This window comes from Stegodyphus dumicola, chromosome 5 (assembly GCF_044657685.1).
Source record: "Stegodyphus dumicola isolate Sdum_Otavi_A_Nest chromosome 5, ASM4465768v1".
Classification (NCBI taxonomy): Eukaryota; Metazoa; Arthropoda; class Arachnida; order Araneae; family Eresidae; genus Stegodyphus; species Stegodyphus dumicola.
In genome coordinates this window covers 186,466,506-186,487,060 of record NC_140772.1, presented here as the reverse complement: position 1 = coordinate 186,487,060, position 20,555 = coordinate 186,466,506, and the positions used below count along the sequence as shown (strand labels likewise).

Below are 20,555 nucleotides of genomic sequence, written 5' to 3'. Positions count from 1 at the left end.
TCTGAACCATTGAGTAGCAAAAAGCTGATATCATTATTAGTTTAAAAAACTCGTTAAGATCTTTAAATCTTTCATATCAGCATCAGGTTTTCGAGCATATTCTTTGGAACTTTGTTTGGGATTGTACATTTCAACTATTAACTATAAACTAAAGAATTAATTATAAGTTAACTATTAACTTCAAACTAAAGAATTACCTAAAAGTTGCAAAAGAAAGTTGCATTGTTTTAAATGCTTTTAATAATTGTGTTTCTTCATTTAGAGCCTGATTGTATGTACTTTTATATGTTGTATTTACTTTTATATAGTTATTTACTTAATTATTGCATTTTGCATGGTAATTTTATGGGTTACAGTCCATTTTAATTAATTTTGAATTTGTGGTTGCATAACCTGTTTGTAAGTGTTTATTTCATGGATTTTGATGCAGAATTTTTAATTTTTTTTTGTCGACTGATATTTGAATTGTAAGGATAGCTCATATAGAACTATTAATACGGGTAGAAACTTTTCTATTAAATCGTGGCGACTTTTTAGGAGTTTCTAAAAAATTGATTTCTGAACGGTGAAGAGATTTATCTCAACGTTTTCGGAAATTGTTACTTCTCATTTGAACATCTCTGTAAACAGGAGGTTGGGAGCGGCCAGTCGCTACTTGGTTAGTTCAGTAATGGTAGATGTACCGATAATCTTAAGGTAAGCTTCTGAGCTTCTGTTAGGTGATTATCTCTAAGCTCGCTTAGGAGCTTAGGAGAATTTTAAGCTCGCTTAGGAGAATTTTGATTTAGTTCTGCTATCCTCCATGGGATTTTTATAGTTGTCCTGCTGTACGAGCTGTTATGTTTATCTTAAGATGATTCTCAGAATGATACAAGTCTTCCTCTTCATCTGGTCTATTAGTTTAAGAAGATCTGTAAAGCCTGTAGCGCGTAAATGAACTTATTTGCTAAAATGGCTTCGTTGCACTTTAGTCTTTATTCCACACTTTCAATTTCTACTGTTTTCCTTAATGATTTCTTATTCCGATACTTATTATTAGTAGCATGTCGATGATTAAACTGATTATGTATGCACTGGAGAAGAGTACAGATTGCTTAATGATTCATCGTTGACATTGATCATTTGAAAAACTTATTGCAGAGGAATGACAGAATGTTGGATTTCCTGGATTCAAGCAAATGAAAATTTTGGAAACGGCACAAACAGGACTGGAACAAGCATCCCCACATTGGGATGATTCGACTGTTAGCATTATTCGCATTATTTTAAGCATTCAACGTAAAAATTGCTTTTTAGAATGTTAAACTTGCGAACAGAGCTAAATTAATCATTAAGCAAAATGAGCACGTGCTTAGAGCGAATAGAAGCGGGAACCACAAAAAGGTGTTTGGAGACTCAAGAAAAGGGGCATGACGAAAATTTCCCATTGCCAATTTTATCACACAATGTATGGAGCTGCTAAAGCAAGATCGAAAATGAAGGAATGGGGAAAAAGCCAGTGCAAATGTATGTAGAGGCAACCAAAGTCTTTTAAGTTCTTAGGATCTTTAAAAGTCTCAATACGATATTAAGATTACGAAAAATCGATACGCTAATATCAAAATATCCAAACTTACTGTGACGCAGTGCTCATAAAGCTGTATGACGATGCAAAGCGGCTAATCGTTTGCCGAATTTATTGCCAATTTTTTATTTCTTTGCAAATCAAGATGTTTAATATATGCAGTGAAATTTTATTTCCTGAATAAAAGCACTGCGTAAAAATTACGTATGCTTATGGCTGAGCCAAATTAAAGGTAAAGCGACATGGATGGCTATCCGAGAGGCTAATCGTCCAGCGACAAATGTATCAAAAATTTAATTAAATAAACTCTTTTCCTGGTATTAATGCTTTAGTAAAAAAGGTCCAAAGACGTCCTTTGTCGTGTACCATAATGTCATCTGAACTGATTTACTGTTCAGAAATGGTGTCTATCCTGCTCAGGCGTCTTTGTGCCTGCTGTCAATGCTGTGTTTGTGTCTGCTGTGTAACCTGCTGGCAATAGATGATTTCTTCTGTGTACTTGTATGGGTGATCGGTTAACTTGTAGATTTTATCTTTCGGTTTTGTTGGCTTAGTAAGTGAAAAAAAATGCATTAGTCCTTGAAATTTTTTCACGTAGAATGAATTTCTCATTAGATCTCTATATATGGTGTGATTGATGTATTTTGACAATAGAAACTTCTGTGGATACCTAATATGCACATTATTCTGAGACACATGCTAGCAGATATTACTTCCTAGTAGATAAAGTTAGAAATGATTGCTTGAATTCTATAATACGTAGGTCAACAATCTTTCTTTAAATCTAAAAGTTAAAGTTCTGGTGCAGCTATCAAGATCAAGTTTTGACAAATTTGATGGCCGAGAAAATGGTCAAGAGGAAAATGGTAACATTGAATGGGAAATTTTCGAAAGTACCTGGAGTAATCATCTCATCATGTTACTGAAAACTTTGAGTGGTTACAGCAGAAAACATCGCGGCAAAAACATCGCAGAGAAAACAACGCAAGGCGAAAACGTCGTGCTACAAAACATCGTGGGAGAAAACATCGCAGAGAAAACATCGCAGTTCTAAAACATCGCAGTACAAAATATCGTCGTCGAAAATAAAGCGGTTCAAAAACTTCGCAGTTTAAAAACATCGTCGTCGAAAATATCGTGGTAAAAAATAAAGTATCTACAAATCATCGCATGACGATAACATCGCAAACATGCTAACTATAAATGGATATTCCCGTAAATGATTTGTGAGCACAAGATGGAAAGAAGGATAATTTGTTGTTCATATTTTATATTAACTATAAATTCTTGCTGAGAAAATAAGAAGGAAACTTAAGCATAGAAAATTAATGCAACTTATAGCACTTAATAGAATTTTAAACCGACATAGTTAACTAACAAAGACCATTAATAAATCATTTTTATAAAGATTTTACATGTAATTTTTCATAAAAAGTATAATCTATAAGTTGCATTTAATTTTCTTTGCTTAAGTTTCCTTCTTAATTTTTCAACAAAAATTTATTAGTTAATAAAAAATGTGAAAGTAAAAATTATCCTTCTTTTCATCTTGCGCTCACAAATTATTATGGGAATATCTATTTACAGTTATTAAAGCCTGATAAAAGCTTGTCTGCGATGTTATCGTCATGCGATGATTTGTAGATACTTTATTTTTTACCACGATATTTTCGACGACGATGTTTTTAAACTGCGAAGTTTTTGAACCGCTTTATTTTCGACGACGATATTTTGTACCGCGATATTTTAGAACTGCGATGTTTTCTCTTTGCGATGTTTTCTCCCACGATGTTTTGTAGCACGACGTTTTCGCCTTGCGTTGTTTTCTCCGCGACGTTTTCGTCCGCGATGTTTTTGCCGCGATGTTATCGGCGGACACCCTTTGAGTAGACAATTTTCCAAATACATTTGAAAAATTTCTGACTGAAGACTGAAGTTCCACTAGCTGTACCCGTTTGACGCTCGCTGAAAATGCGAAAAAAGGTTGTACAGAAAATTGCCAAAATGTATGAAAAAAATGCTGAGGTATTCCTGTATTGACATCCATTAAAAGGTACCACATGTGGAAGTATACTTTTAAAACTTGCTTTGGGTGGATTTCCGTCTTCTGGAGAACTTTCGTGAAATTAACGCAGTTTCAGTTGCAGTTATTTCAGATAAATATAGCAGATTCACAAACTTAATATTGAAGGCAGTAATTAGTTGTTCGTCTAACATTACATCATCATTCGCAAAACAAAATCGGAAAAAAAGTTAAATATATGCATATTACGAAAACTCGTTTTCCCCAAAAAATGTTATAAAGTCTGATATTTAAGTACACATAGTTAAAAGTCTTACTTTCAAAATCAGGATCACTTGTTGATGGTATAATTTACTTCAACCATATTCTGTGGCTCAAAGAATGGCGATAATGGTCATGTCCCGGACAGCACTTCAAGAAACAAAGACTTTCTTGAAGAAAACATAAATATAAATTTTATGACTAACCAGGGATGGTTTAATGACTTAGCAGTTTGAAACATTTAGTACATTTAAAAGCGAAATTACAAGAAAAGAAATTTATTATCAATACAATTTTTGAACTTATCGAAATTTTCATGTTGGAGTTTATATCGTGCAAGTTTTTATGTTAATTTACCAGTTATCTCATTACTTTAATTTTACTTTCACTTCTACGTTCGTTAGCTCTCACCAGAATGCAAATTAATTAAATTATAAATAAACACAGAGATCTTTAGCTCGGGTAGAGAGAGTTTGGCAGCACAGGCTGACCCTCACTGTGTTAGCTTTCCTGCTCGTTGAATTTAATTGATAGGCTTGCTGGATGTTTTTTCTTCCCGGATATTTAGGGCATAGGTTTTCAGTAAGGGTTTTTTTTATCTTGTATTTTGCTTTAAATGCCCGCAAATAATATTCTGTTTCTGTTAAAATTTTGAATCTGAGTAAGCGTCACGTTGGCTTGTTAATAAACAGCTTTTATTTTAAACATTTACTTCAGGCTGTGGTACCTTTAGCTGGAAGGCAGTTGAGACGATAAAGTCTTACGATAATATCTACGGTTATTTTAATGTAATTTGTAACTTAAGGTAATAAAATAACTGTATAATTATTTGAAAAATTGTTGACTGCATTTAATGTTACGGACAAAGCAAGCTGTCAGAATGTAATCCACTCTCTTAAACTGATAAAAACATGGTTATGAAATTCGTAATATGAATTTGGGTTTCAGAATACCGGAAGATAGAATGATCATTTGATAGTAAGTCAGAGATAGAAGTAATTGAAACTCAAAATGACTCTGATATAAAAAGAAGTTTCGTAAAGCATGGCATGGTTTACTGACATATTATAAAAAACATATTCCATCGAGAATTCTCATCCAGAGGTTTTCAAAAATGTTGATCAATGTATTTTGCTGTTTGGTAGCACACACTGATGCGATTAGTTGTTTTAAAGAATGAAAACAAGGAAAACAAATTAAAAGCAACTATGGCAGATAAGTATCTTACCGAAATTTTGCGATATTAAGAGTGCGAGAAAACAATGAGTGTTTGCGTAAAATATTATTTGACTATTTGTGTAAAACAGATACTCTCAGTTTCACTTTAACTCATCATTGAGGCTGATAAAGAAAAATAAATAACTTAAATAAAATAATTTATGTTACATTAACATAAGAGTAAAATTTTTTTAACTTCATATTTAATTTCCAATGTTTTTGCCTTTATTTTGTTTAATATGAAAAATAAGGCGCAAGTTAAATACATGTAATATTTAATTTTACAGCCCATTCCTAGAGTGTTTCTTTTACTGTATTTTTCATAGAACATGTGGCAATGTTTGGACCACTTGTATGCTGAAATTTTAAGTGGTCTTTCATATGAAGCCGTTAGACAGCCTTATTTTTGATGCTACACATTTGCTGTAATTATTGGCTGAAATACAACACCACATCAACAATATTTTTGTTTAAAATCTTATGTATATTATTTAGTTATAATTTTATAATATTTCCTTATTAATTCCATTTATATTTGTGCTACGAGCTGTGAAAAATAAAATATTTTTTATTATTAAAAATGGCAATAATATCTGTAATACAACTCATAATTTTCCTAAGAATTTCATAAATGATAATTTTATTTTTAAAGTACAGCATTCTCTGTCCGTTTGTTAAAGTGTTAAGCTGCGAGCAATTTAGACGGAAGTGGGAGGGGTGCTTAACCAACATCCTGCATCTCATTTACGACAATAAAAAAAATGTCTTCACTACTTCCTCGGACTTTACGTCTCTGCTTCCTTATTCGTTTCATTCTTAAAGAACGAATCATTGCATTTTTACCTTATCTTTGAAGCTTTGCGAACGCTGTATCTCTCAACAGAAATATAAAATAATCGCATGCTATCACTGCTTGATTTCTGATTGTCCTCAGTTTCTGTTATTGCTTTCTTTTGCGCAATACAGTAGCAATTGTTTTAAAAAAGAATATGCAGTCGGATAATTCATTTTTAAAATGCGTTTTCACGTTCTGATGATGATCCTCCGTTAATATTTATCTGCTAATAGCGATGATTCTCCGAGGACAATTTCAAAACTTTCTAGGTGACGTCACGAGTGAATGTGCGCAGGCGCAGTGGATGCGGGAGTAAACGTGATGCAGCGTGTGTCTAATACATCCCAGGATTCGAAGAGCTTCAGCGAGTCTGAAAGTTTTCCTCTTCTACTCTTTCCTATCCAGGTGTCATGCTAGACGGAAGGGACTTCAAACTCTCTCTCTCCGGGCTGTGGTATCTTGAGCCCTGCCCATACCACGAAGACCCCTCGTAAAATCGGAGCCGTTCCACTAGCAGAGCTACATTCATTTTATGTAAAGATATATTGGAGTCGTGTGCGGGTGTTGCATTTCATCTACAGCTCATCATCTGCACTTGTTGCGTGTATTATATGCTTCTGGGTAAAATTGTGTGTCAGAGTGATTTGAGCGCATCCGAAAACTTTTGACAAATTCATTTGGGATTTCTTTTTTCAAAGAATTAATTTTGGATAATATTATTTTGAAATCGTCAGAATTGGCAGAAGAATGAGGTAAAATTACTTCGAAATTACTGTTAAAAAAAAGGATACGTATTATATTTCGTGCAGTTGAAGTTTAGAAAAATAAGTATTTATAACTAAGTACAGTAATTAATTTTTCATAGTTTGCTTAATCTAAATGATTGAATAAGTGGTTAAACCAGATTTGCGTGACTGATATAGTATTCAGTTTGTCAAAAATAATTTTAAAATAAAGAAGAATATTAAAACTCAAAAGTCAGCAATTGTAAATATTCTTTCATTAAAACACTAATAATTTTTGTTTGATTTTTATATATGCATAATAGCTCATAACTCTTGTGAATAATTTAACATGTAATTCTCTTTCTTCTGCTTGCACAAATTTTGATATTCTTTCTAAACTCGATTGTTCAGCTACATTTAGCGATACTTAACGGCATAGTGTATAAAACAGTATTAGATGTGAAATATACCATGCGTAATATATTGTGCTTCTTATATTGAACTTGGAATGTTTCTTAGTTTTTATATTTTTATATTTTGGACGTAAACTGTCAAAGGAGAGGAAAAAGTATATCTGTTACCATTTTAGTCAAAGAAGTACCTGCTCATTAAGTGACACTACCAAATATATACCTCCAGAGCTCCTCTTAGGTCATGCGCTTCCCCATTATAATCCAAATCCTCCGGCACCTATTGCTGGTTATCCTATGTCTTAGTTCCTTATGGTCAGTGACACCATGTTTAGACACTACCGGCAAAAGTAACTCTAACGACTTACTATGTCTTGGTGGCAAGAGGCAGCCGAGACAGAGAAGACAGAACGACAACTTTTCGATGAAAGCATTGGCGGGAGCTGCTCAGGAGAGGGCCTTCTTGTCACCAGTGGTGTTCCTGGGGACTCTAAGGAGTGTTGTTGTCCAGAGAGACGGAACAATTCGCGCTTGGTTCGCAGTGGACAATCCTCTAAAATCGGCGAACAACACTCGAAACAATTCCAAGAAGAAGGAGGACATTGAAGTGGTGTATTATAGGGAAGGAAAAGAACAGTGTATTTTAGAGGTGAGCCAAGATAGTTTGAGACTAGGTAGTCAGTATTTGGTGTTTGGAGTGCCAACGGAAGAACACTTTTGGCCATCACTGACCGCCTCTGCTTTACCCATTCCGAATGATAAACGAACTTTACGAGCGGTGAAGAGGATACTTTGTAAAGGTTGTGGTGAGTAGATATTTTATTGCTTTTATTTACTGACTTTACGAACTTAAAAGTATATTCAGATATTATTCTAGCTTTTTCAGTCTACTTGTATGACGCATTCTTAGCTTATTCTTTCTGTTAAATCTGATTGACGCATTAAATAAGGTTTGGTAAACATTTAGAAAGACTCTAACTTCATAACATGTACCTAGTATTTTTCTAAACGCATCAGGATTCATTTATATCTTTAAAACATAAATTTTTATATTTATTTGTTTATGTATGGCGTTAGAGATATTCGAGTATTAGCAACAATTATTCATCTGACGGAATTTAAATGTAATTTAAAGAGATGAATCCTAAAATTAGTTTGAAGATAATCATTTTTTTTTCTTTCATGATTTCTTAGTTACTCGTTTCCAAAAATAATGTTAGCAGGTACTGATTTTCGATGATTAACGGTGAGGGTATTGAATTTAATTGATAGAGTTACAGCAGGTTTTCTTCCTTAAATCCCTATATTAGTAAATGTCATATCTAGGTTTTCTTCTCTACATATCTATATTAATTAAGTATATATATTACAAAAAGTGTGTTAAAATTTTGAATTATTAAACTCTTGCAGTACTTTCTTTCGGTTAATTAAAGTAGCATTCGATATCAAATTATTGTGAGGCATATTACTGAAATGTGTTTTGCAGTAACTGGGCCGGATGACTATTAAGTTATTTCACTAGAGATTTCAAGAGAAGAGTATTTACGAATCATCACATACTTAATTTTACCTCATGAATAAATAAATTAGTAACAATGAAAATAATCCAATGACGATATATTATTCTGTTTCCGTGAGGTCTAATTTATGTGTTGACGGCATGGGCTGCAAAATACTCGCATATTTTGTTACCCACTATTTTTGAACACATCCTGTAAAGTTACGCGTTAGTCATCTGAAAAAGTATTTATATATATTTTTATTTCTAATTATCTTTGTAATTAATTTTCAAATAACATAGCGTCGCGAACAAATGTATAAATTATTGAAAAGTAAAATGCAACGCAAGTTACTGAGAACACTGTAGAGCTCATAAGTAGCCAAATGTTCTTCAGTTTTAGGCTAAATGTTATTAGAAATCTGCACGTGTCCTGATGTGTGCCTGAAATCTGTACGTTATCACAAAGGAAAAAAATAAAAACAAATTAAAAAATACACGCATACCTCCAAAGTTAAATTATTGCTGTTTTCCCTTGAACGTGCTTTTTAGCTTATCGAGTGAATGCTTTTACTAAAATACAGGCATATATATATTCTCAGAATTAACATAAAAGAAATATTGTTTCATTATTCAGTATTTTTCCAGAAGTTTTTAACTTTATTTTTCTTTAAACATATTTTTCTTGATAAGACAGTTTTTCTGATTCATGATTTTGGTATCTGGCATGGGACGAGGTGAACACAATAGTTTATTAGGAACAAATTTTGCATCCTACTGTTTTTTTTAACCTTCGATTAGTTTTTAACAAAACTGTGGTAACAAGCCAAAAGCATGATTCTGCATATTCTTCGTAATTGCCATGGATATTATTTTCACAGCATTCTCCGTAATCTTGTTTATGAGTAATAGCAAACGTTCAGGGCTTAAACACTATTAAATGTTGTAATAGTATTTAAAAAATATATGCAAAAGTGTATGTTGTCATAATTTTTTTAAGTATTTTGATACGTTTAAAAATATTTGCCATGGTGTTTCTAGTACACAAACAATGTTATTTAATTTGATAATCATAACATTAAATTTTCAACTATGCTTACACAGATTGCTTTTGATTAACAGTTACAACCTAAATTTAAAGCGGTTGCTACACCGCATGGTAAACAATTCCCCAGTTTACTCATTCATGTGGGTCTCATCATTATTGTGATAGCCGGACATCAAAACTAGTATTTTAAACTATATCTTGTATGAAAGTAGAAGAGAAACACGCCAAGTGAAACATAAAATTAGTAACATAACAACCTTGAGTTTGGCGTCGATTTAAGCCAATATTTCAATCGATTTCGAAGGCAAACAACTACAGGTTCCTTTTCATCAGAGCAAAGAAATCTGCAACACTGGAAAGATTTCTTTGCTGCTGATGAAGAGGGACATGTACCTGTTTCCCTTCGAAATCGATTGAGATCTTGACTTGATTTACGCCAAAATCAAGGTTGTTGTAATATTAATTTTATATATGCTATATTAATATACCGTTTATAGGTTAAATTTTAATTATTTATGTGATCTGATGTTGAATTATTTTACATAGATACATTTCATGCCTTTTGTTTTTTATGTTAAAACTTATTGTATATCCTAGTCCTGCAACATGTCTAAAATTTTTATTGAATGACACTAGAAAGTCTCACATCTTTCTACTAAGAGAAGCTGCCAACGTATCAAATCCTGTATCAATGTTTCCTGAATTTACTACAAAACCATACAGTATCATAACGCTAGAATTAAATCTACGTTATATAATTGAAAATCAATGTATCTTTTATGAAAATAGAATATTTACATAGTATTATAAAAATTATGAGCGTACGTAATAAGCATTGAACTCAAAAATAATTTTAACGCATTTCGGTCAATAAATAGTGTTACTATACGGCAAATCCAACAGAAAATTTCAAAATACAACCTGTACAAAATTCAAAATTTTCTGTACCAATTATTGTTTTAGTATTTGTTTGTATTCCTTTTTTTTCTGTGTATGTATATGTTGCTTAAAATTACATCATTATATACGATACGTACATATCTTGTTTTAGAAATAAATTTTAAGAATATTTCTGAGATATCCATTTGTATTTGACCTTTATGGCTTCCTGTAAAATAAAACTTTTGATGACTGATAATTGTATAATATTATTAAAAACCACTAAAGATGGCTAAGCGCATTATTTCGAAACTTTGTTATTAAGTACAAGAAATCTCATTGTGGACAACGTTTGGCCTCCTTGTACGGCTTATTAAATCATACATATTTTTACTGCACGTCATTTAAATTTATTTCTTCGAATTATGAAGCTGAAAATGACATCAAATTTGCAAATTTTGAAATTAAATGTCCCGGTCAATTTTTGTCGTGCGGGAGTCAAACTTCTTGTAGTTTTAATTTTTATAACGTGTCTAAAATTTTTACATTTACAATTATAGGAACTCGGAGACCGCATTAAGAGCTATTCGTTATTTGTCGAAAATATATATTTTTTTAAATTTGAAATTGCCAAAATACGCATATTTTCGTCTTTTAAAACACTTCTATTACTAGAAGTATATGACTATAGCCAATGATTGCGAATATACTTGTATATACTTTTTGTCCTGCCGATTGCAATAAAAATGGGAGGTGCACAATTAGATGCTATAGCAGCCCCATATAAAAAATTTCAACGTTTTATGGCTAATCGTTTTTACTTATGCGAGATATGTAGATATGTATACACGTACATACAGACATCACGAAAAAACTCGCTTTTTAATCTATTTTCCAATTCGTTTTAGAAAAAAAGAGTCCTTGATTCTGTACGTACGTATAGAAGTCACGCAAAAAATCCTCCAAATGGATTCGAGAATGAACAAAAATGCATACTTCCGTTAAAATATGATAGCCGAAATTTTTTCGCTGTTACAGCATTTCCTGTGCTTCCTACAAGAGTCGCCCAGCCGGAATAGTGGTTAGTGACTCTGACTACCGTACCGAAGGGCTCGAGTTTGAATCCCACAGAAGACATGGATGTTTGCAAGTGTATAGTGTCTGTGCGGCATGGCGGCACACTAAACATGCGGTGAACCAAAATACTCTTAATAGGTAGCTGGTAGGGGGAAGAGGTGTGGGCGACCTTCGGACCCGTACGCTCAGGGTGTTTATTCTCCATCGGAATTGGGGCCGAAACTGAGCAAAGTCGCACTGGCACCTGTACGGTGTTCAAGGCTCTTGCCATCGAAAGGCGCAGTCTTGCACTCCTTGCCATGATAAATATCTGACGCATGAAAAATTACATCTGTTGTTAATGTGAAAACGCAAATGCTAATGTGGTTTTAGGCAACATAGCTTAATAACGAAAACTGCGACGATATGAAAGTGGAAAAAATACTAATAACCTTCGTTCTCAGGAATAGCGGTTAAGTTGGTGCAAAATTAAAATTCACATTTCATTCTCTACGTTAAAATTGTAAACATAATTTAGAGTAATTCTAAGCAAATAATTCTTGAAATGTTTAGAATCAGTTAGGAATAAATCATATGCAATAAACGATAAACCAGAAGCACAGTGGCAAACTGCATTCAAGCTGCTAAGCGAAAAATTATGCTGTTAAGAGAAAACGTTTAGCAAAGCGGCAAGCTGTTCCTCGAGCTGAAGTGAACCAAGCTGTTTCAACCAGGAGACTTTTACGAATAAGCAAATAACGAGCTGATAAGCGTTTCAAATCAGCTCACTTCAGAAATCTAAAAGTCTCCTCTCGTTGAAGGCGATGATTCGTTGTCAACCGCCTACAACTAAAAAAGCAATAAAAAAAAAAGCCGAAAAGAAAGAAAAAAAAAGTTAGCTCTGACATCTCTATAGCTGAATTATCGATAGTGACGTTTTTTTATCTCTTCCTTCGCCTCCATTTCAAAGAATTCGATTCAAAATTCTGGAACTAATTAATGTGAATTATCTTGATGGCACATAGTGATGACTAGAGGTCAAAATCGTTTCTAGTTTATCCTGATACTCTGTAGTAGTGCTATTGGACTGGGAGACGGTTTTTGCCTTTTCTTTTTATCAAGCGGTGATTTACCACTTGACTATATTTTGCTGCCTTCTGAGGTCCTATAAGAAAAACATTCTGTTGATACTTTTCTCTTCTTACTCTGGTGTTTTTCAAAGCATGTAAGCAGGATGTTTTCTGTTAAGACAAATTTGTTTCACAAGGTGCGTATTTGCATTGACTTTAATGATTTAATTGCAAGGGTATATAGTAAGATGACAGAAAATAATTATGTATTGAACTGAGTAATATAAGATATTAGAAACGTAGTTTCATCTTTAAACATCTAAGTTTTAACATCTTTTATTGATAACGTTTAACGTCGGAAATGGTCCTAAAAATTAGTAGAGGCTATATCATGAATTACGTATATTTTAAACTACATCAACTAAATATGTAAATAAAAAAATTAAGGTTAAGATGGGCATTTATTGTTTTTCAGTCCCTAAATTTATTAGCACAATTCATTAAATCCAAAAGGTAAATTAAAGATATGATAGTGAACCAAAAGGCGATATTTCGAGAACAAAATAAGTATTTAAGTTATTAAGATAGGTTTTTATTGCTTTCCGATTGTCTAGTTTGGTAATCAGCAACAGATTAAATTGAAAGATAAATTAAAAATCTTGTGTTTGCCGGTTAGCACACTGAGAATCAACAAGGTGCGAAAACGTACGGAAATTAAAAGTTTCATTTCTCGCAGTGGCAACCCATTGCTTTTAAATCACTTAGTTTTTTTTCCCTTCAACAACGGATTGATTAAATATGAAAGATAAATTAAGACATTATGCTTAGCCGAAATAACAAAATCCTGCACGCGAGAGAAGGCGTGGAAGATATAAATGAAAGATTTACGTTTTGCACAGCGGCAACACTGACTCAGCGTTGCTTCCAAATTTTAATAAGTGTTCTTATCGGTCAGTTTTGCCGAGGAAAAAAATTAAATTGAAAACTATACACTTCGTACGAGGCCTGGAAAACAAAAAATGAAAGTGAAAGAATTGCGTAACTTCTTTTGAACAATTACGTAATATAAGGCATTAGGAGCGCCTAAGATCCAAATATTCATCAAACATTTCACTAAAATAGATTATGAATGAAATGTGCGTTAATTTCGACCATTTGGATACATTATTAGCAAAATAAAATAAAGACTTTTATTAAGAAGTGCGTTAGTAGCTTTTAAATCCTACAGTTTGTTAATCAATAACAGAATAATTTTAAAAAATAAATTAACGATCTTATGCTTTGCCGAATGGTAACACTTTGAGAATCATCTGTACGCTAGGAGACAGGTGATAGATAAATTGAAGTGTCTGTTTCGTACAGTGGCAACATTTTCGGGTGTATGATAATAAATGCTGATGCTAGATTCTTTTAGGTCTTTGTCGTCTGTCATTTCCAGGGTATGATAGAGTTTATGGGTTTTATTTTGACAAAACATGGATTTACACGTCAATTGAAACAATACACCTCCTTCAAAGTGTAAAAACCCGAAGAGTAACGTTATTATTTTAAACAGTTAACGCAACGGTTCTTAATCCGTAAAGATATTATCACACACGCACGCACACACACAAACAAATCAGGTGATCTAAAAACCATTACATTCTAGAAAATTTTAGTGATGATGTCTCCTACTTCGATCATGTCTTTTCAAGCATCTCTTTTTCCTTTGATCAAGTAGCTGATTCCTTCGCGCAATTCAGCAACATTATATTTCATGATTACTGCTGTCGATTTCAGAATGTCATCGGTTAGTTGAGCATTTTTTGGTTCACTATACGTTATTTACAGCTGAAATGTACGCCCTGTTACTCCAATTTTTCCAAGTAAACAATTTTAATTATTACTCTTAAATATTTTAAATAAAAAAGATGTTATTCTTAAACGCAGCCGGGACAAGGGTGAGGCCAGGTAGGCACTTGCCTGAGGTGAAAGAGCAAATTGGCGACAAAAAATTAGGAGTATCGTTTTAAAAAAGAAATTATGACTGTTAAAATTGAATCTAGAAGTACTTTGAGAAAATACCTATTAAGCCATTTGATTTCAAAATATCATGTTTAAGTAATATAAAGCAAGAGCACTATTCACGAACTGCGATTCCTTACTGGTGCTATGCAGTCAACTACTTGGTTTCGATTTATCATTTTTTTGAGTCATCTGCTCAATCAGACTCTCGTCTTTCAGTTTTCATTTTACTCAACGACAAATAATTGCAAATTGCTTAAGTATGAATTAACTAATTTACATGATTACTTTCTCTTATGAATATCTTATGCGACTGCATTAAGACTGAAAGTTTCTTGCTCCTCTTTTCGAATAATGTTTATGAGACTGTTAAATGAGACTCATAGTTCGAGTCTTTGACTTGTTGTATCCATATTTTATTTGTCTTCGAACTTGCGCAGTTATGGTTACTATTGAAACTTACAATCATTGTTGGAAATAAATCACATTCTAGTTTTTCATTTTCTCTCAAAATTAGTGTACTGAGCAATGGATTTAGAATTGCAGACGATAAATCACGAATTCACGAATAAATATAGCATTAATTGTGATTATCGGAATGGCAACAGAGGAAACTATTCCATGACGATTTTATATTGAATGTAATTAGCTAAATTTTAAGATGGAAGTAATATATTTTGTATTTGTTTAAGGTTAAAATAAAACTGTATTAAGGTTGGCAGAAATGGTAGTTTCATTTCAAGAACAGCTACAAGTAGAGAGGAAAAACATTTCAGCATAGAAGAAATTAAACTATTAACATCCAAAATGCAAAGTAAGACATGATTTCTCTTTTTCTGAGCTGTTTTCTTGTTTATGTAAAGAAATAAAAATGTTTAATATATAAGAAAGATGTTTTGAAATTTGTCACGAAAAAAAAATAAATGCCCTCTCTAAATAACCCATAATAAAAGTATTTTAAAAAGCTCAGTTCAATTCCTCTAATTCTAAGGTAACTGATATAAAAAACATATTTTAAAATTTTATTCCGTTTATATAAGGTAAACTAATATAAAAGACTATATTTAAAAAGAAACTAGTTTTTCTAAAGGAATTTTAAGATTTTTAAATATCAGAAAGTTACTTACTTGTAGAATGAGAATAACTTATTCTATAACTGACTTTTTGAATAAAAAACTATTCGCGAACTACTTATGAAATTCACAATGCTTTGAAGCCATGTGTGATACGATGATGGGTGATGGGTCGAAAGTTAAAATATAAGAAAACATTAAATCATATTAATAATAAAAATGTACTTAAAATATTATTTGATATCTTCCTATTGACTTAAAATTGCTTCAGGATTAACCGATTAGTAGGAACGTTTTGTGGAAAAATTTCTGAGGGAAATATGCTTATAATTTGTGTTATTTGTTATTTGGGGAAAAAAAACCTTCATACAACAAACCTCGATTGTAAGCTAACAGCATTCAGGAGTCTTACGCTCTCGCTGACAGAAGATCAGAAACATTAACGGGAAAACTAGAAGCACTGAAACTAATGTTTTCTTGTCAGGAGTAATTTTCAAAAGGAAAAATATTTCCAGGGCTTTTTTCCCCCTTTTTTTGTTTATTTGAATATGACAAAGCACAAGAAGGTAGCTACTTAAGGAGAGTAAAGGACTTTATAAGAAAACCTAACTCGCATTTATTTCATTAATGAGTAAAATCATGAAAATACCATGCAACTAAATTTGCACCCATGTCGATCTACCAGCAATCTTTGACAGTCTTATCTCTTTGCCACTAGTGGACACAAGGATGAAAAAATAATTGGTACTTGATTTTTATCGCAGTCACGTTAGTGGTGTAAGCATGATTGTAAATTATTTATTCTTACTAGACAAAATACCTACTGAGAAATGGCAACAGTTTTGGTCATCATTCTATGGTTGTCTTCACAGTGACTAGAACCATCGATTCTTTGGTGGTAGGTTCCGGCTCGACAAGGACCATACTGGTACTGTCTTTGTCTGTCACTTCGTTATGGGAACGTTACATGGCTTCACATCGAAGGTTGTACTTGGGGGGAGGGTTGGCTCTCCTTGGTCAACTCTGGGGACAGTCTTTGACTTGACTTCGTTTTCTTTGTAGGTGACCGGCGACTGATTGCAAAATTGCTTCCCTTTGTCGACCGGGGGGGGGGGTATGCTTCTTTGGATCGTTTCTGAATGAGGTGGCGAATGTAACTGTGCAAGTTTCATGAAAAAGGGCCTAGGTCTGGGAGACTCCGTTTCCGGTGTACTGTACTGTCGTTCTATAGACATTTCAAAAGATATAGATATGTATTACATATAGATATGTAAGAATGCCTGTCACGATATCTACTTTTAAGAGTAAGTTACGTGTAGGCCTAATATGTTACAAGTACATTTTATCTATCAATAAATGTTTTTTGTTTCTTAAAAATGATTTTTTTGTTTTTTAAAAATTGCCTTATGAGTGTTTGATTTAAATACACAGGAAGCCAACAGTGCAAATAGCCAAAGCTTCTGAATATACCAAACTCTGGTAACCACGCGCATAAACTCTGGTAACCATGCGCATAATTCATTGAGAAACCATGCGCACACAATTGAAACGCAGAAATGTATGTGATAATATGCATTTGTGTAATATATATTTTTTTACAATAAAAGTAATTGCTCTTTTTCTTCCGTAAAATCTGCCAAATTGCGCCAAGGTGGTTTTGATGATACGTACGCATCGAATAATTTATTATGTTAAGAACGCAGAAATGTAATATTATAATTTTGTTCATCTTCATTAAGGTATAAATTCTTTGTAGTTAAAAGATTCGAACCAACGAACATAAATATGTTTAGGTAATTTCAGGGAAGATAAACCTTTTCAGTTTTAAAAGTATGCTCGCTTTGCTACACGGAATAAAATAAGAAAAATTAAGAATTTTGAGCTAATTTAATTATTTTTGGTAGCACGTTATTGAAAATTTATACAGCGAAAGCATATTACATTACGTAAGAATGGTACCTTTTAAATTAGCCAAATAACGCAATTTTTTAACAATACTGAATGAACATTACCTTTTGAAAAGTTGTGCAATGCCATTCTATATTAATTGAATTATAATTTGTAATTTTTTAATTATTTATATTGGCTGATTATCAGAAATAAACTTTCTAAACCTTTTTCAATTATAAACTATACTATTTCGTGCATTAAATTTGGATATAAAGAACTACAATTGAAATGACAGTAAAAGTTAACGTATATGATCTGAAATATTTATTGATTCCAAAATCGTACAGGCAAATCTGATTTACACTTTATATAGTAGTGCAAATTCACTTTCTTGCCTTTGGCGAGAAAAGTACTTAGACACGGCTCTACTCTTAAATTTGGAAAAATTTCGGCCCCTTTCGCGTCGGTTTTACTTTTCTACTCGAAAGTATAAAGAAATTGATCTTGTTTTGGCGCCAACAAATTGTAGCGACTGCATTGTCCTTTTATACTTTAATGAAAAATATCGACAAGATACATCACATTTTTACTGCAACAACGTAACGGCACTATAACTGTTACACTCCATAAACACATAGAATATTATCTTTTGGCACAAGGACGCCCTATTCCGATATGAAAACTTGCAATACGGAGCATTACTTAATTCATCCATTAAACATCTTTCTAAATACAATATTTCATTGAACAATTTGTTATCAGAATAATTCTGTTCATCTAAATATTTTCTGCAATGTAAGCTTTTTTGAAAAAAAAAAAAAAAAAAAAAAATCCATTGCCTTAGCAAACCTGGTACTATCCTATGGCCGGATTAAGACTTTAAGATGCCCTTAACACTTAAAAGATTTTGGTATTCCCACGTATATTTACGCCTATTTTTTTCCACCTTTCATTGTTTAGTTTAGCTCTACCATTCATTCCACAGTAAAATCGGCAATGGCAATGACTGTGGTGTCCCTTTTCCTTGACGCCTTAAATACGTGTTTATTTTACTTCAGTTAATTTGGGTTTATCCTGCACTGTGCCACTGCACTGTGCCACATCACTGACTGTTACTGTTGGAGGTCAACAGTAACCTTCACAGTCAATATGGAAATCTAGAAACTGAAATCTGGGACGTCTGGTCATTTTATTCTAACATTAAAATTTTACAGTTTCTACATAGACGAAATAGTGAAACTATAGTTATACATTTCTGACTACAGTTTAATTCTCTGCATTTCTGTCTATTGTTTGATGAATATTTTAGTAACACTATCGTTCTAAAGCGAACACTTCCACAGGAGACCACAATCGTCTGGAAAACTGCCCTCTTAACTTGTAAATTTCACTAAATTACCATTATAAAATATGCAGATTAGTCTTCCCAATTTTTTTTTACCGTTAAGTTACCGTTACGCAACTACACATTTACAATCCGCGCAACTTGGTAAGTATTGATGTAGGTCAAAACGTAATATCTTCCTCGCAAAAATCGGTTCTCAGAATGCTGCCATTTGATCAGCGTAATATCTTTAAGTTGCTTTTAAACTGAATTGCTTTCTAAGTGCTTAAGAAACTGAACTAACTGAAAGCAATTAACGCATTTTTTGAATATTTTAATCTTATTTTTTTTAAAAATAGTATACCCACTTACTGTAATTTATAATGTATTCAGTTTATAACATATTCGACTGATAACTCTTATGAACATCCGCAGTAGTATTGAATTAATAAAAGATATTATAATCGCCATACTTTGTACTTCATACAGAACAACTTGCTTTTTTAAAATTTTGTTTTATATTTGTTATTTAACATAAATTATTGAGGAAAAAAGGTATAAGCTAAAAACTTTGTCAAGTAATCATGTTTTCAATACAGCAGTTTTATGTATAAACTATATGCTCAAAATTCGTATCTTCTTTCCATTGACTGAGTATCTGATTTTAAGATATTGATGTGATTTTTTTTTTGTAAAATATCAGAAAGCACTGATTACAATATTAAAGGTTTGATTTCAGATACTTGATGAGTAATTTTATTTAAAATTTAACAATTACAAATTTTTTTGCAAAAAACTAGATACATTTTGATATTTTAATGAGTAAATAACTTTGGTTGTGAGTAATAAAAATAATAGCATTGTAGGTAATCATTTTATTGTATTATTAATTCATGAATGCTTATTAGAACAAAGGAGGATTAAAAATTTCTGAAAAATAAGTAAATGATTTAGTAGCAACTGCATGTTGTGGGAAGAAGCAGAATATTCGAAAAGATTTTTAGACATTAATTTTCGAAAAATTTACGATGATCATTATGCAAGAATGAGATAGCAAAATCAACAATAAAAGGGCTTGTAAATATGTCCAACCCTTCAGTATCCCAGTAGGCAGGACTACGGAGAGTTCCACTTGAGTTTGAATCTTGACGGGAGACAAGTCAGAGAATCGTTTTCGTGACTTTTCTTCTGTATCAGATTACTTTAAAGCAGTTAGCCGTAGGTTATGGTTATCGGAGTATAGCAAAGTTCAAAAGGGCTATCTACCTAAAAGGAAGGGATATCTTCGTGGAGGATTCTTTAGGAGAAACTGGCTCGTATTCACGTTACACTTGGGGGAAGACTGCGAAAGCCAATCATGCCAGTCATATCGTTCGCCTGAATTCGAACACAGAACCAATCACCGCCTGTGATCACTGAGAGTGGTCTTAACCACTCTCAATGGTCTTCTCATTTCATTGGTCTGTAAGTTAGGCTTAGAAAGCCATCCATGAAAGCATCCCTCTTTTTCTGCAGATTGCTCTTAAAAATTTTATGAGGTAATCATAGGACGTTTATGCGAATTTTAACCAGAACTTTTATGGTTATCTTTATTATATGCGGATTAAGTGTCTGTTTGTCACCGATAGTTTATTGGTTGCTTGCGTAACTGTACTAGCCAATGGGGTGAAGTTGCCA

The 20,555-nt window shown here is 32.6% G+C and overlaps 1 protein-coding gene across 5 annotated transcripts in view; it reads left to right on the top strand.

Annotated features, from left to right (window-relative positions):
• Positions 1 to 6,085: 6,085 nt before the first annotated feature.
• The window catches only part of LOC118189064 (pro-neuregulin-2, membrane-bound isoform-like), a 219,032-nt gene continuing 204,562 nt past the window's right edge, over positions 6,086 to 20,555 (top strand). For 2 of the 5 annotated variants that reach the window (XR_015041370.1, XR_015041369.1), the window contains exon 1: positions 6,093 to 7,842. Coding sequence is in view for 3 of the 5 variants with exons in the window: in XM_085817451.1 (XP_085673577.1) it covers positions 7,281 to 7,842 (562 nt within the window). In the remaining 2 variants the exon portion in view is untranslated. Of the gene's footprint in view, positions 7,843 to 15,286; positions 15,406 to 20,555 lie in introns of those variants that run through there. The other 3 variants (XM_085817451.1, XM_085817452.1, XM_085817455.1) reach the window with 3 other exon arrangements.